General features: G+C 40.7%; 1 protein-coding gene across 5 annotated transcripts in view; it reads right to left on the reverse strand.

Annotated features, from left to right (window-relative positions):
* The window catches only part of RB1CC1 (RB1 inducible coiled-coil 1), a 215,843-nt gene that overhangs the window by 115,919 nt on the left and 81,662 nt on the right, over positions 1-18,262 (reverse strand). For all 5 annotated transcript variants that reach the window (XM_089678426.1, XM_089678422.1, XM_089678425.1 and 2 more), the window contains exon 7: positions 5,995-6,165. In XM_089678426.1, the coding sequence (XP_089534552.1) occupies positions 5,995-6,165 (171 nt within the window). The remainder of the gene's footprint in view (positions 1-5,994; positions 6,166-18,262) is intronic.

Here is an 18,262-nt window from a genome sequence, read left to right on the forward strand (position 1 = left end):
GAGGAGGGGGGAGAGAGAGAAGAGAGAGAGGGGGTAGAGAAGAGAGGGGGAGAAGAGAGAGAGAGCGAGGGAGGGAGAGAAAAGAGAGAGGGGGAGAGAAGAGACGGAGGGGAGAAAAGAGAGGGGGGAGAGAAGGGGGGGGAAGAGAGAGGGGGGGGAAGAGAGAGGGGGGGAGAAGAGGGGGGGGGAAGAGAGAGGGGGGGAGAAGGGGGGGGGGGAAGAGAGAGGGGGGGAGAAGAGAGAGGGGGGGGAGAAAAGAGAGAGGGGGGGAGAAAAGAGAGAGGGGGGGAGAAAAGAGAGAGGGGGGGAGATTCTAAAGGCTTTTTAAAAAAACAAAAAAAAACAAAACATGTCCATACTTACCTGCTGTGTGCAGTGGTTTTCCACAGAGCAGCCCGAATCCTCCTCTTCTCGCCCCCCCCCCAAAGTCTCTTGGCCCCTCTCTCCTGTTGGGTGCCCCCACAGCAAGCAGTTTGCTATGGGGGCACCCGCCACTCTGTGTGTCCATTCACACATGGAGCCACAGCCTGGCCCCCCCCCCCCTCTCTCTTCTCATTTGCTCACTGGCTGTGACTGATAGAAGTAGGAGCCAATGGCTCCCACTTCTGTCTCAGCCAACGAGAAGAGGGAGTCCTGGGATAGCCGGGACTCCAGTGCACATCACTGGATCGAGAGGGGGATTAGGTGAGTATTAGGGGGGCTGGGGGAGATGCTGCACACAGAAAGTGTTTCATCTTCATGCATAAAGGTAAAAAACCTTGAGCCTTTAGAACCACTTTAAACAGAGACTACATAGCTAAGGTTTCAGCAGAAAAAAGGATGATGTATGACTACAGAAATGGGATCCGAGCACTGAAGCCACTGATATTCTTTCTTACATAACATTAGACTTAATGAATGGAACTTGGCTCAGCATGCCTCAATCATGACTTCAGTATTACCTGAATAAAATGTTTCATCAGTAAAGAAGTTCAGAAAAAAAAGAGGAGAGAGCAGAATTCTCAGCAGGTAATCTTTAGCGAATAAAAAGACTCATATTTCAGTGTTCACAGGACACAGCATAAAGCAATTAGATTTAATACATGGAGTAGCAAAAATATATTTGCCCAAACCAGGTCATTACAAGATACAGCACTTTCCAAGGTAACAGAGAATAGAAAAGGAACAGCAGTTAATGAGGTATACTTTATAGGTATTTGATCATTAGCTGAGATGACTGCTGCTGTTTGAACCAGTTCTCACCCTAAGATTCATAAGTTCTACAGAGAATAGATGCTTCATCATAAAAATGTATACACAACGTACGATATAGAAATAGGATTATAGAAAGTATACAAAAGATAACTTGGTAATTCCCACCTAAAAATCATAATGAAATTGTTATTTTATTATTAAGCAGATTAAAAAAAACAAATGCGGTGTAAATATTAATATCATCATAAAGTTATCTTGAAAGAATAAGAGCACTTTTATATGAAGTGCTATACACCACCCACAGATCCGAACACAACTATCGTATAAACCCCAGACCTTAGATACACATTAGACTTTCACAGTCTGCTGACATAACCCTGTAGACAGGACAGAACTCAGTCTTGTAGATAGAACACCCTACCCAATGGCAAACCTCAATCCTGTAGACTGTGCATCCCCCTCAATGGCAGGGCTTAATCCTCTAAACAAAGTAACCCTTAATGCCAGAGGTCAGTCCCATAAACACAGCAAGTCACCCAATGGCTACCTCAATCCTGTAGAAAAAACATCCTCTGAGGCCCCGTTCACACTTGAGCGTTTTGTAGCTTGAAGCTCAAAAATGTCCAACAAGCAAAAACCTATTGTTTTCAATAGCCCTTGTTCACATCTGAGAGTTCTGTCGCTTGCAGCAAAACACCTGTTACTCAAAAAAGGATGAGCTACTTTTTCAGGCAGAATTGAGCATTTTTATCCCCACAGACTTCAACGGAAACCCCTGAAAAGCGCAACATGAGCTTTCTCAAGTGTTTTTTTCAAGCATTTTGTCACATTTTCTGCTCAAACAGAAACTCTCCGCCCCTTTCTCAGCAGCACTCCGCACATTTTAGTTGAAAATCGCCTGACAAATGCTGCAAAAATGCAATTCTACTCCAAAAAAACTCTCAAAAACACTGGAAATGGTGACACTTAGGTGTGAATGGAAAATGATAGTGCTTACTCTTGTACTTATTTGAATATCCCAAAAATCCTGTCATAAAGTGCATGTGTAAGCATGAACTAATTAACAAATAAAAAAAATGCATAAAAAATTGGTCTGACAATCCGTATATCACACAAATAAAAAAATAATGCAAGTTTATAGTGCAATCATAAAAATGTTCAGGTGCAAAGTCCATGCAATTTTCATCCAGCAAGTGCAAAGGACAAACAGCAGGTACAGTGGGTATAGTAAAGAATCACCCCATTTTCAAATATTCATATTTTGTTGCTTTGCAGCCTGAAATGAAGACAGACACAGTTTTTGTTTTATCCAGCTGTATTTATTTACTCAGTGCAACTTATAACATCCAAGTGAAAGATAAAACACCATCATGTCAAAAAAAGAAACAAAAAAAACCCCAGAATTACTGAGCTGGAAAAAGGATCACCCTCTTGTGTCAGTACTTTGTTCAACCACCTGTTGCTTTAACAACTTCAACACCAGGCACTTTTACCCCCTTCCTGCCCAGGCCAATTTTCTCACACTTTGAATGACAATTACGTGGTCATGCAACACTGTACCCAAACTAAAATGTTATTTTGTTTACACAACTAGAGCTTTCTTTTGGTGGTATTTAATCACCACTGGGGTTTTTATTTTTTTGCTAAATTAACAAAAAAAGACCAAAAAGTTTGAAAGAAAACACACATTTTTTCTTAGTTTCTGTTATAAAAGTTTGCAAATAAATAATTGTTCTTCATAAATTTAGGCCAATATGTATTCTGCTACATGTCTTTGGTGAAAATAACCAAAATCAGTATTTATGATTTAGTCTGTAGGAAAGTTATAGAGATCATAAACTATGAGATATATCTTAATTGACCAATCCTGAGTACTGACGGCCAATCTAATTTCTTGAGGCCCCAAAATGTCAGAACAGTACAGATATCCCCCAAATGACCCCTTTTTGCAAAGTAGACAGTCTGACGTATTTCATAAGAGGCATGGCGAGTTTTTTTTAAGTTGTCATTTTTTTGTCATAATTTTTCGGAAAAATAATAAATTAAAAAAAAAGTTTCACAATTTTTTTTTTATATACTGTCACCAGTGCAGTGTCAGCATATAACTGGTGTGGCAGTGATCAGGGACACTGACTGGTGACAATATGAACAAAAAATATATAATTTTTTTAAATAATTTCTCTTTTTTTAGATTTTTTTTTTCATATTGCACTATGACCAAAGTAGTATAATATTACCATAGTAACATTGTACTACTTTGGGGATGTGATCAGTATTTTTTTTTTATACACAATTTGATTGATTATAGCAAAGAATTTCTTTGCTTTAAGCAAGCATTTACCTGAATGAAATTGATTCATTCAGGGTTTTTTTTTTTTGGGATTAGCTGTGATTGGCCTTGGCTAATCACATGACACAGATGGGCTGTGATTGGCCCAGCCTGTGCATGTGATCGCTGTGACCATTCACAGCTAGACACACTTGTATACAATCATGAAAGGTAGCCATCCATTGTATACAACTGTCATGTTACCTGCTGTGATAGGTCACATGGTACTGGCAACGGGTCCGGTACACAGATCTGTCATCAGCCGTGTCCGAGGTACATGGCCAGTGACAGATCTCGACACAACGCGTCCCTGTGGGCATGCGCAAACGCGATCCAGGAAGGACGCCATATGGCTTCCTCCTGGAGGGACAAAGTGTTCACCCGGCTGCCATTTGACCATAAACTAGGCAGCAACTGGTTAATTACAGCCTTTATTCTGTTGGGATATGTGTCTACTAACTTTGCACATCTAGACTTGGCAATATTTGCCCATTCTTCTTTGACAAACTGCTCAAGTTCAGTTAAATTTGATAGTGACCATTTGTGGACTGCTGTCTTAAAGTCATTCCACATATTTTCAATGGGGTTTAAGTCTGGGCTTTGACTAGGCCATGCAAGGACATTCACCTTTCTCTCATTCAACCACTGTGTGGTCATTTTTGCTGTGTGCTTTGGGTTATTGTCATGTTGGAAGGTAAAGCTTCTAACCACTGACAACTTTCAGGCAGAGACAAGCAGATTTTCCTTAAGAATGGGACGGTATTTTGCCCCTCCATTTTTCCGTCTCGTCTGACTAGAACTCCAGTCCCTGCTGCAGAGAAACCCCCCAATAACGGGGTATTATCACCTCTATGCTTTACTGTAGGAATGGTGTTATTTGGAGTGAGTTGGATTGGATTTCCGCCAGATATATGGTTTAGTGCTGAGGCAAAGTAATTCAATTTTAATTTCATCTTATCATTTTTTCATGTGCCCTCAGAATCTTCAAGGTGCATTTTGGCAAAGCTCAGTACTGACTGCATGTGGCCTTTCTTGAGGAGTGGCTTTTTTCTTGCAACCCTCCATTACAAGCCACATTTGTGATATTGTTGTCACAAGCACACAATGACCACTCTTTGTCATCAATTCCTGCAACTGCTTTAGAGTTGCTGTAGGCTTCTTGGTAGCCTCTTTGATCAGTTTCCTTCTGGCTCTTTCATCCAGTTTGGAGCGACATCCTGATTCTGGGAGGGTATCAAATACCTTCCACTTCTTAATAATAGACTTCACTCTGCTTCTAGGTATTGATAAAGTCTTTGAAATGTTTTTGTATCCATCTCCTGACTTGTGCGTGTCCACAACTTTAACCCGGAGATCTTTGCTTCAGTTCCACTAGCAGGGACTGAAATGCTCCAGGAATGCTCTTTCCATGCGGAGCTCATCAAAATGACCACAACTGATCACAGTTGAAAGTCAAATGGGTTTGCGTGCCCTTGAGAAAGTGATTAGCTACACCTGACTGAGTTTACAAGTCATTTTTAGGAAGGGGGTGATCCTTTTTCCAAATGTTTTTGAATTGCTTTAAAAAATTTTTTTCTGACATTTTGGTTTTATATCTTTCACTTGGATGTTATCAGTTTCACTGAGTAAATACAGCCGGATAAAGTGAAATCTGTGTCTGTCTTCACTTCAGGTTGCAAAGCAAAAAACTGTGATTAGTTTAAAAGGGGGGTGATTCTTTTTTATAATTCATGTGTTTCTCCATGTGACTCCTCCGCCATGAATCAATCAGCCTCTTACCAAATGTTTTTGATCTTCTGTAGCAACAGCGATGGACAGCCTGCTTCCCCAAGCACAATTCAGCAGACCTCCAGCCAGAGTCGAAGGGTTAACAGCGCGGCATATACAGTGCGATCATCTTGCTTGTAATATGTTTCATATAACGGATTACCACTGGAGAGCCTCAATCCGCAATGTCACTCTGCAGGCTCCACTTATTTAGGGAAGCGGAGCTTGCCAAGTGACATTGTGAATATGAAGTTGCACAACTGCATTATTTATTGATTTGTATGATATATGGACTGTCAGACCAATTTTTATGTATTTATTTTTTATTTGCGGGGATTAATTGTACCACGCTTACACATGCACTTGCACAGGATGATTATTCATGAATTTGTGGGAAGCGCACCTATTTATTCAAATAGCTTGTTCAGTTTTGTATGCAAACTCTTAGTTTGCTGCATCCTAGTATACACCGAGTGCAAAATCACTTTGTTTATATATACATAGTCTTGTACATAGATAAAGAGTTCAATACTGTAGACAGAGCACCCCTCTCAATGATATAGCTCAATCCTGTGGACAAGGCACCCTCTCATTCGCAGAGCTCAATCCTGAAGTCATAGCACCCCTCTAAGAAATCAAAACCTTAAAAGCACTCTTCAGTAGCGACTAATTAAGCCGAAGTATGTAATACAATGTACACTTACCTGAGCGAGTTCTTTTTGTTCATTAACCAATCTACTGCAGCTAGCAATCATCTGATCCAGTGCATAAAGCCTATCTTCAAGCCCTTTAATGGCTTTCATATTTTGATTATCCAGTTTGGCAACTGTTTGACGGCACTCTGCCGAAAACGGCTGAATTATTCGGGGATCCAGCTAGAAAAAGAAAAAAGAATAATGTACTTTTGGACACGTAAAATGTGTATACAAATGTTCAAAATAAACTGACGTAATAAACCCATAGCAAATCACAAATTGTCTCTCATGCCAAGGTTATATTGGGGTTGGAATCAGAAAAATTTAAAGTGATTGTAAAGGCTAAAGTTTTTTGTTGTTTTTGTTTTTTACAATAAAAAAAGAGGGTATACAACACCTGCTCTCTGCAATGGAATTGGACAGAGCGATCCCTTATCTGCTCTTTTTTGGTCCCTTGCCAGCACTCCTCCCCTGCATGGGACCCCATACCAAGCCGTATGCTATGGGGGCACACATTAGCTGGGCTGTGTGCGTCTACAAACACACACACACTGTGGCTTGGCCACACACCCCAATCCCTACTCACAGGATGGCCATTGGCTCCTGCTGTTGCCTGCGTCTCCTGCGAGACTGGAAGGAGGGGAGAGAAGAGATGCAGCTGGGCACAGCACTGGATCAAGAGAGGATCAAGAGAGTATTTGGGCAGAGGAGGAGGATGCACATCAAGTGGCAAAACATTTTTTATCTCAATGCAGGGAATGCATTAAAGTAAAAAAAGTTGTGACTTTAGAACCACTTTAAGCACACTTTCTTCCCATAGAACAGCACAGATGTTTGAATGAATGCTAAAGGATGCAAAGGCAAACAAGGAGGTTTTTACTGAGTGGAGCCCCTTCAAGCACAGAGGTTTTGGGGCTTGAAGAATGCCTAAAATGATAATCAAGCTTCTAATTTTTACATCAGAGTCAACTGTTCCCCCCACAGCTAAAAGCAGCTGATTACAGTTAAAGTACAGTGCTTTATGTAGAACTTTAATTTTATTTTCAGTCAAGTCAAAAGTTATATTTCAGTTTTGGATGTATAGAAAAAAATTCAAGTCATCTACCAGCTTCTTACATTTTTGAAGGACTTTGGTGGCATAATCCTGACAATCTTGCTTCCACTAAGGTGTTCCTAGCTGCCATGACCACTGTAATTTGTGTCGCTCTTCTGCTCCATTTGTACTGCATTGCAGAAAATTCAGCACTGAGAGGACTTTGTAGCTCCATGTAGAGTAGACCTGGACATAGCGAAGTGTTTCCCAATAATAATGAACAAGGTGGCATCTGCCCATTCAGCCTCTAGTCAGTAGGACAATGGGACCCATTGCAATAATCAGGAGATGTATGAAAGAGCCATGCACATGTGAGTAACTTCCATTTTCTGTTCACCAATGAAGAGGAAAGGATCAAAGCCCAATTTAAACACATTTTCCATCAAGTTGGATAAAAAACACCTTTATGCAGGCCATAGATGGGGAGAAAAACGGCTGATTTTTCGTCCGAAAATAAAACCGGCCGATTATCTTATCGTTAGTGGACGATTTTGTCGGCCGTTTTTCGTGTATTTTGGACTTTCAGATTATCGGTGATGTTGGAAAATTTTCGAAAAACGCCCGACTTTATCCTCATTGATGGTCAAAAACGAACGATCGTTTTCCGAAAAAGGATCACAAAGGCCACAAAATGACATCATTTCCCGTTATAGGTTACTCATTAATCGGCCGATTTTCGTAATAATTGGTGGTCAGGTAAGTTTTTTAGACCGACCGATAGTTCGTTAATCGGCCGAAAATCTGCCGTTTTTCTCCCCATCTATGGCCTGCATAAGCCATCATCATTATGGCACTCTTCATAGATTAACAATGGCCCAAGCATCACAAGCAATTGAATCAGCAGTCTTGCAAAAATCGCCTGACATAGCTATGTCTCTACAGCAATACGGCAACGTGCCTAAAGATACAGAAGACACAGTGCGAGACTCAGGGCACTATTGTTGATTCATAACTGAAATGTCAGCTTTGGTGTATTTTGCAGGCAAATAAGAATATTATTATTAGATATAGCTCAGATGCATAGATAATAATGTAAGAAAATATTTTCAAGTTCCATTAGGAAAATTTTGTAGACCAATTCCCACCACAAGAGGTTTTAAATCATTTTGAATAAAAAAGGAAAAGGGTTGGAAAGAAATGGCTCATTTCCTGTTATGCCCGACACATGCCAAATTGTTCAGGAAGTGAGAGAAAATCACCCTTGAAGGGACACAGACAGCAAAAAAAAAAATCACAACTGAAGTTTTAAACTTTTCTTGCTATACTAGAAAATGCTCACTTTGTCCCCATTAAGGGGAATTTACTCTCACTTCCTGTTTTGTCTCACATTTATCCATTTCCATTTATCCATCTCCATTTATCAATGGAAAGTGAAGACATTTTCCGCTATGTCCTTTTATGTCTGAAATTCCTTTAAATAAACAGAAGGCTAGAATTTTATCTAATAGGGACACAGGAATGAAAAGTTGATAAATGTTGTTACCTCCCCCCACTCTATCCAAAAAATGTCTTTGCTTTAGCTAGGCTTTAAAGCACAGGTGTAAAAATACAAGGGTTGCTGGCTGATTCAGGCCCTCCAGGCCATTTCATGTGGCCCTTGCACCTCTCCTGCAGGTACCGCCTTGCCTCCTCCCCCACCTTGTCTCAGCAGTCAGCATCAGAGAGGAGAATAGAACTCCTCTGCCAAATCCTGCACCTCTCAGTGCAGCTGCAGCACCCCCTCATCTCTGACTCCCCTGGTCTCAGCATTCAGCAGACTCTGGTAACTGACTCCACTCCTCCTCTGGTCCTCCTTCAGACTCTGCACTTTCTGCTTTTCAGCTCTACCCCCAAAGGGGGCGCACGATGACGTTAGGGAGGGTGTGGGATTTTTGACCTCTGATGTAATGGGGGTGCTCTGGACATCTAGTCTTACAGATACAACCGGCCCTTTGAGGGCAACCATAATGCTGATACGGCCCGCGATGAAATGGCGTTTGACACCTCTGCTATAAAGGATAAGATCACCTTTCATAACATTTTACACCCATATTCAGGTTACTGTAGCACAGGTCCCCGCAAATCTCCCACCCCTCCAAACTCCCCTTCTGACAGCTAGCGGGGGCTCTTTTCCCCCAGCTCGCTGTTACTAGTTAAAAAATTCTCTGCGTCATTCATTCACTCACAGAGTTCTGTGAGTGGAAAAACTACAAGTATCGACAGCCTTTCTGGCTGTCAGCTTGTAGTTCTCAATGAACTACCAGGGTGCGGTTGAGCTCTCTGGTAGTTCATTGATTCTTCCTGTCAGTGTGAAACTGCCTGGCCGCATGGTCTACACATGTACACTGACAGTAAAAATGTGCATTTATCATTATTTTTTTTTTTCTAAAGTGAACTTACCCTTTAACAAGTCTTGGTTAAATGAAATGAGCAAAAACACAGTGAGCAGCCTGTGACACACTGGTAGTATGTATGGAACATAAAAATACATTAAAGTGATTGTAAAGGCATGAAGGTAAAAACCTGCTGCATGCAGTAGCCTCCTCAGCTCCCCCAATAACCACCTGAGCCCCATCACCATTCAGTGGTGTGCATGAGAGCCTCGGCTCTCTGGGGACTCTCCCTCCTCATTGGCTGAGAAAGCAGTGGGAGCCATTGGCTCCTTTTGATGTCAATGACAGCCTGTGAGCCAAAGAGGAGAGGGGGAGGGGCCAAGACACAGCTCTGTGAATGGACACGCAGAGCACCAGTTCGGGAGTGAGCTTGCTTGGGTGCCCCTATAGCAAGCTGCTTGCTCCGGGGTCACTTGGCAGGAGGGAGGGGCCAGGAGTGCCGGCGGGGGACCCGAGAAGAGGAGGTTCTGGGCTTCTCTGTGCAAAACCATCACACAGAGCAGGTAAGTATGCCATGATTTTTTTTAATTGCCCTTAATATTACTTTAAATATGCTCTCAAGCAGAAAATTCTAAAAAAAAAAAAAACAACTTTCTTGACGCAGCAATACAACTCTCTCTCAACAATAACACTTTCTGTTGCAGAAATGTTTTAGTGGCCATAGGAAAAATAGTGGGTTTGATTTACTAAAGTCAAATAGCCTGTGCACTTTGCTAGTGCATTTGCACTAGTTTCCCCTAAGTTGGTGAAGCTTCACTTTGTAAAGAGTGCCCAAATCAGGTGAAAGGAAAAGTAACATTTTTACTTGCACATGATTAGATGATGGAAATCAACAGAGCTCTACCACATTCACTAAGCTCTGGGGAAAGTGAGTAAACAGTCTATTTGCCTTAAGTAAATCAACCCCAGTGACTGAGTCCAACAAAAACTAAGATCAAAAGATATACAGTTGCAAGAAAAAGTATGTGAACCCCTTGGGATTACGTGGAGTTTTGCATGAATTGGGCATAAAATGTGCTCTGAATGTCATCTAAGTCACAACAATAGAAGAACACAGTCTGCTGAACATAATACTACACAAACATTAGATGTTGTCATGGTTTAATTGCACATAACATGTAAACATTCACAGTGCAGCGAGGTTGACCCTCCTTTGGCAGCAATAACCAGACCGTAGGTTTTCTGTGAGGCATGGTTCACAGACAGTGCTTCTTGAAACCAGTAAACCCAAAACAGGTGTGTGTTTTTTAAGGGCAGGACAGCTGTCAGCAACACATCCAATATCATCACACTGATTGGAGTCAAGGTTGGCTCACTCCTGGCTCCAATTAGCTCTGGGAGAAGTCATTAAGCTAGGGCCTCACATACTTTTTCCTCCCTGCACTGTGAATGTTTACATGTTATGTGCAATTAAACCATGGCAACATCTAATGTTTGTGTAGTATTATGTTCAGCAGACTGTGTTCTTCTATTGTTGTGACTTAGATGACGTTCAGAGCACATTTTATGCCCAATTCATGCAAAACTCCACGTAATCCCAAGGGGTTCACATACTTTTTCTTGCAACTGTATTTAAATCTTAAAAGCATAATGAAACTTTACACATAGCTTTAGTTTTACTCATTTTCTATGGACTCCTTAGTGTCTCAATATTTCCCAGCTTAGCTTTGAACTGTCAGAACCATGACAAACTAATCTGAGCACACTGAAGATCCAGAATTTGTTCTGATTATTTGGTTGAGCTCTGCATTAGACATACAGACAAGAAATAAACAGATTCCTTATTAACAATTAGCTTGTCAACTATAACTTATTTCTAATGAATTTTCTATTAATGCGAATGGGAATAATTCATTTCTTTTTCTGCCACTTCCTCCTGTGACCTTACAGTGTATCCAACACAAAAAGGATTATACCACGTTCTTTATCACTTTTTTTTCTTTAATGTTGCGCCAGTAGATAAGCTTGTTTGAGAACCAGGACCAGATGGAACAAATAGCTTGCCCAAACATTTGCATTTTGACTACAGCTCAAAGCAACAAAACGTATACAAAGCAGATAAATTACAAAACAAGGTAGTATTTTATTATTAAAAAAAGTCAAAAAATATTTAATTTGGGAATTCAGCAGCCAATAGTAATAGGCATAGGAGACCTGATATTATTCAGGCCATTAAAATGCCCAAACTTTTGCAGACGCCATTTTTTTGTTTTCTGTTATTTTGAAAGTGTAAATGATGGAAATAAAATCTAACTTTTGTTGACATATTATAAGAATGTCTAATCTGTAATTTGCTGCCTTTTGGAGATTTTTCCATCTTTCCTTGGCTTCTTTATGCACATTAATACAAATTTTTAGCTGGGGTGCCCAAACTTTCGATCCCCACTGTACTTGTTATGGATTAGTAACTTTCAGCTAAATTAAAGACTTTGTATTCTTATGTGCCAATTCTGAAGCACCATAAGCTTACAGCAACCACTGAAGATTCACTCTGAAGTTAAAAGTATGGACTTAAAAAAGAAAAAAAAAAATTATACTCACCTAGGTGGATGCAACCTCGATCTGATGCTCCATCTGTCCCCCATCCGCTTTGCAGTGAGAAGTGAGTGATCAGACACTGCTGATTGCTCATTTCTCCCCTCCACTCTGAGCAGAGAGCCGTGACTGTCAGTCTCTCTGCTCCACCCCTCCAGCACTGGAGTGCTGGGCTGTAGAGGGGGCAGGAGAGCTGGTTCAGACTCCCAGTGAGTCGCTGAGAGGCTGAGCCAGGTGCCGGGCCTAGCTTCTAAGTGGATCCCAACTATATGGTAGAGATATTTTCAGAGCCTGGACGGGCTGAATGACATCAGCCGAATTTGGACTGTATCCCACTGTCAGCTGAAAATGAGTCACAGGAGTGCGGAAAAAACTATACTCCTGTGACCTACAGGAGAAGTATAGCCAAAATAGTTTTGGCTATACTTCTCCTTTAATGCAATACAAGACAGATTCTGAATGGTTACTATGCAATACTGCCCCTAGGAATTTTAAGTGTTTAATAGTAACATTTAGGAGGAAAAAAAACTATCACTGTTCTAAGTCTGTTGAAAATTCTCCACTTCTAAAGCTTCAGGTGGTACCAATAATGAACCATAGTACACTCTGTGATAAACCTGGGCAAATTGTGGCCCCAGGGCCACATCTGGCCCTTTCACTGTTCCTTTCCAGCCCTCTCTGCCTTCACTGTCAACATGTCTTTCTGAGCCTGTGTGCTTCTTTACTGAGGAACACGCTAATAGATGTCCATGTGAAGAACTGTAGGGGAGAGAGTCTAAGGAGCTGATTGGTACAGTGTGGAAACTCAGCTCTGGCAGGAGAGTGTTTCCTTAAAGACATATCTAGCCTCCTGCCATTTTGCTACCTGGCCAGGGTCTTCCTGTGTCATCGCCTGCATGCTCCAAACACCAGGAGCTGTGCATCTGTTCTTCACTCCAGGTGAGGATCTGCAGAAATCCCTGCTGAACCGATCTCAGGCTCTCTCATTTCCATTCATATCGTTTTCAGAGGGCATTTGACAGGCAGTGAGGAGGTGCTATATTGTCGACTCAACTCCTGATTTAAACTTATGATGTTGCACCACCCAGCTGCAATCACATGCAGTTGCAGAGTGGCCCTGTTGATCGCTTCCTCCTTAAAGAATAACCATTCTTTACTGAATCCTTTACCAAGCAGGATATTCGAACCATGTATGGGCAGATCGATTGTACCAAAGTTGATTGATCAATCAACTTAGGTACAACCATCTTGTGGGATTTTTCCATGTGATTTCTGCCAACGGCAACAAAATAGCTCTGCAGGAGGGATTGCCTGACTGTATTTATGGGCTAATCTGTGCAATTTTCTTTCCTGCAACCATGAGTTTCAGGAAACAAAATTGCTCATCTATGGCCAGCTTTACACCTACATGAATACTGGGAGAAAATTACAAAAGTAGTGCACCAAAAGATAGGTAAAGACTCACTGCAGTGTGCAATATTTTATTTTTCACTAGCAGCTTCCTTCCACAGATCCTTTCACTTATGCAGGCTATAGACGGGTCGTTTATTAGCCGAATTTTCGTCCACACGAAAAATCGGCCGATATTCACGCCGTTAGTGGGGCCAGCCCGTCGGCCATTTTTCGTGGATCTTCGCATTTATTTTTATCGGTCATACTGGAAAATCCACAAAAAACGGCCATTTTTCGTGGACATTGGTGGCAGCATGGGCAACGGGGCCGACCGATTTTTTGTTTATTGCCCGAAAATTTGGACAATAAACGGCCCGTCTATGGCCTGCATTATTGTCAGAGGAAGCAATGTGCCGTAAACCAGGTCTAAGAGATTTGACTGTGAAGTGAAAAAAATGTGGCAGATCCTATGATAAATTTGGCACAAATCTATGTAAATCTGTCAGTCAAAGGCTTCCAGATGTTCAGATGATCTAGAGGTCATAAAAGCAGAATAAACGTGTGGTTAATCTACGGATACATTACAAACAGCATTTGCAATGGACAGATGTCCAACTTTATCTTTGATAATCCCTCTCCCAGAATGGGTCACAAATACAGCAGCAAAGGCATGCTTTCATCATATTTGAATAAATATATTTGCTGGCAACGTAACAGCCAATAAGGTAGCATCAGTATCTGCGCTGGTTCAACATAAGAGCCGCCAGCACTATATTCTGATACAAAGAATATAAAATAGTTACATAAAAAAAGTGCAGCGCTCAACAGCGTGAATAGTAACTCCAATTATATAAATAAACATAAACTTATAGAGTATTCAAAGACATAGTGAACAGTCTTTTGAGGTGATAAAATATCTTCAATCGCAGGAAATAATCTTGCGTATTCAAGTGTAGCCTTGTTCACCCCACTCAGTGTGAAATGTCCTTGGGTACAATCGTGAGTGATCATAGACGTAAACATGACAAAAGAATCTCGTGAGGTGCATATCACCCCACTCAATGCTCAAGAGAGGCTTACCAGAAACATTTGACCATCATAATATAGAATGGTCAAATAAGGTATGTATATGATCCAATAGCAATTACAATTTGGTTCAAGTTAGTTTTGGAACAGAAAAGTTGTGGTGAAAATAAGTATGACATTATAGAGGTGAAGGTTAGAGTAAATGTTAATATTTTAGGATTTAAATGTTAGGTAAAGAAAACCTGACCCGTCCTAAACATTGTAGATAGGGCTGAGAACCATTACATTTCAAAACAGGGTTTTTCTGCAATCTGTGTCCAACTAGGGAGATTTCCCTCAACTTCCAGTCAGGAAGACACAACAGGAAGTGAGAGGAAATCTTTCCAAAGCATGGGGAAATTTCTTCTTAGTTATAATTTGAACAGATTTAGCCTTTACTCCTGATGATTTCAATGGTCACCAGGTCAAATATAGGGGGTAACACCCCTTAGAAGGGACATGGTCACCAATAAAAACCTAAGGGGGAATACAAAACTTAGCTATACAAATTCTTACTTATTCTGGTGATATACTTTAGATATGACCTACAGCCCTGGCGAAAAGTTTTGAAAACGACACAAATATTAATTTACCTGCAAGGAAACACATGCAGTCATCATTGCTTTGCACAAAAAGGGATTCACAGGCAAGGATATTGCTACTACTAAGATTGCACCTAAATTAACCATTTATAGGATCATCAAGAACTGCAAGGAGAGAGGTTAAATTGTGGTGAAGAAGGCTTCAGAGTGACCAAGAAAGTCCAGAACGTGCCAGGATTGTCTCTTAAAGTTGATTTAGCTGCGGGATCGGGGCACCACCAGTGCAGAGCAGTGAGTTGAAGACTTCTGGAGGATGGCCAAGTGTCAAGAAGGGCAGCAAAGAAGCCACTTCTCTCCAGGAAAAACATTAGGGAAAGACTGTTATTCTGCAAGAGGTACATGAATTGGACTGCTGAGGACTTGGGTAAAGTTACTTTCTCCGCTGAATCCCCTTTATGATTGTTTGGGGCATCCGGAAAAAACCTTGTCCAGAGAAGAAAAGGTGAGGACTACCATCAGTCCTGTGTCATGCCAACAGTAAAGCAGCCTGAGACCATTCATGTGTGGGTTTGCTTCACAGCCAAGGGAGTGGGCTCACTCACAATTTTGCCTGAGAACAAAGCCATAAATAAACGATGGTACAAAAACATCTTCTCCCTACCATTCAAGAACAGTTTTGTGATGAACAATGCCTTTTCCAGCATGGTGAAGCACCTTGCCTTAAGGCAATAGTGATAACTAAGTGGCTTGGGGAACCAAATTTTGGGTCCATGGCTAGGAAACTGCCCAGACCTTAATCCCCTTGAGAACTTGTGGTCAGTGCTCAAGATGTAGGTGAAATTAAAAAAAACCCCACAAATTCCAACAAACTCCAAGCATCGATTATGCAAGAATGGGCTGCCATCTGTCAGGATATGGCCCAGAAGTTGATTGACAGTATGCTACGGTCGACTATTTTCATAAACCTAATGTAATTATCAATAAAAGCGTTTGACACTTGTGAAATGCTTACAATTATACTGCAGTATACCATAGTAACATCTGACAAAAAGTTCTAAAAACACTGAGGCAGCAGAATTTGTGAAAATTAACATTTGTGTCATTTTCAAAACTTTTGGCCAGGACTGTAGTGTGTGGAAAGCAGGGACCTACTTAAAGCTATCATTTTTAAATGTTTTAAAAAATATTGTGTTCTGTTTGCCAAAATACAGATTTTTGCTACTAAAAACGTGCAAACAATTATATACAGAGGATCAAGTATATTTAATTTCCAATTAATATTACTTCTTTACGTTTTAACTTCCTTTAAAGTGAATGTCTTGCTATCTTTATTTTAACATTCCCCTTACAAGTTTTTTTGGAAGTATATATTTTTATACTTTTTCCTTGTCTAAAGGTCCTCATGAGAGCTGACCTCTAACCTCTTCCCCATCATATGTAAAAATCAAAATTAGAACCAAAAACAAAAATGTAATAAATTGCAGCATACCAATACTTACTGTATGTATGGTGGCTGCATTATTTTTTTTTCTTGTCTGTTATTTCACCTGGTGATCCAGCTGGTAACACACTTCCTGTCTTATGTTGTCTGCATTCTGAATGAAGCAGACACCTTTGGACAGCAGCATTATCAGCCTGGAGAGAGGGTAGTGTTAGACTAGCAGATTTAGTTGTACTTGACTAGAAAACTGAAAGGTTTTACATAAATGAATAAATGCCATTCATTGTAAGCACCAGTGTTAAAGCAGAACTAAACCCTCCTATCCTTTCCAGCTAAGGAAACTGCCATCTTGGCTCTGTTTTATCTGTAGTTGCCATGGTGTTGCACATTTGATCAGTTATGAAACCAGCCATTTATTGATTGCCAATTTGGTTGAAGTCACAAGCAAATGTGACAGTTATCATTCATTGTATGACTTGAAGGTAAGTTCTGCTTTAAATAATTTGTCTGGACTTTCCAACTGCTAGCTTCTCTGGACAGTTTGGTCTGTTACAGTAAGTTGAAAAACAACAGAATTACTGGCAGGGTAGCCAAATGAAAACAAAGGGAAAAAAAGAAAACAAATGCAGCCACCACATCTAAGAATTAGGCAAGCTGCAATTTAATAAATGTTTGTTTTTAGGTTTAATAATGCTTGAAGATACAATTTACTTTTGAGGATGCCCTAATAGTTAGGTTAAATACAGAAGATATGGGGAATTACAGCCAACACTTACCACTTCCAGTTCATCAAGGCATTATAAACCTAACTATACCTTGTGTTTTCACCTGCATAAGATGCACATTGATCACGATGTGTCATTTGTTGCTTTGTGCACAAAGCCTGAAGTGGAGTAAATCTTCACATTCTGGTGTCAAAAGTTTCTCATTGTGTTGAAACATTAGGCATGTGTCCTAGCCCTGAACAAGTAACGCATGACCTCTGTCTGTAGTCTGAGATCTGAACTATATATTCCACAATCCCTGGTTATCTCAGTCTAGCACTAGTGCAGGTCAGAGTTAGACAGTAATTAGATCTGACACAGACACAAACAAGCAGAGCAATTTAAGTATATGTGAACCTTCACCTTGTAAAACAACCAATAGAAAAAGAAATGAAAGACAAAACATTTGAAATACCTTTTTTTCCCTTTATGAGTGATCATAGAAACCTCTGTTTCCACCTCCAGAGAGCTGGGGGCAGAAACTACACAAGGTGTGTCAACAGGAGGCAGGGGAAGAGCAATACACGGATCTTTCCTGTAATTAGCTGTGCTAGGGAGTGTGTCAACACTAGTGTGCCCATTGGAGGACAGGCTGTTCTCCCAGCATAGCATGAAAACTGACTTGTATATTTAGTTTGAAATAGGAGAGCAGTAGGACTGACAGGATCACCAGGGAATTCACACAAAGGAGGAAATGCAAAGAGAACAGGATACCTTTTAACACAATTACATGGTACAACAGAGACATAACAGGAATATGAAATGTTGGGGTAATAAACACTATGGAAGAGATCTCACCATATTAGAAGAGATGTGCTAGGTCACATTAGCACTCCCACATTTGTGATGCAAAACAGAGGAAACTGGTAGGTATGCATTGAATGTTGTGTGACATTGAACAAGAAGTTGCCTGTTCATCTGGTGAACAAGGACAGGCTAGCTACAGCAATATATGTATATCAGGGAATTGATGAGCCATGACAGTACAAACTGCAGCCACAACATGTGAGCCCATCATTTCTAGGTAAACCAAACAAACAACACAGGGGATATAACTACACCAATATCTAGCT

The sequence above is a fragment of the Staurois parvus genome, unplaced genomic scaffold (genome assembly GCF_062004578.1).
Source record: "Staurois parvus isolate SC_StPar_1 unplaced genomic scaffold, SC_StPar_1.0 ptg000205l, whole genome shotgun sequence".
NCBI classification, from domain to species: Eukaryota; Metazoa; Chordata; class Amphibia; order Anura; family Ranidae; genus Staurois; species Staurois parvus.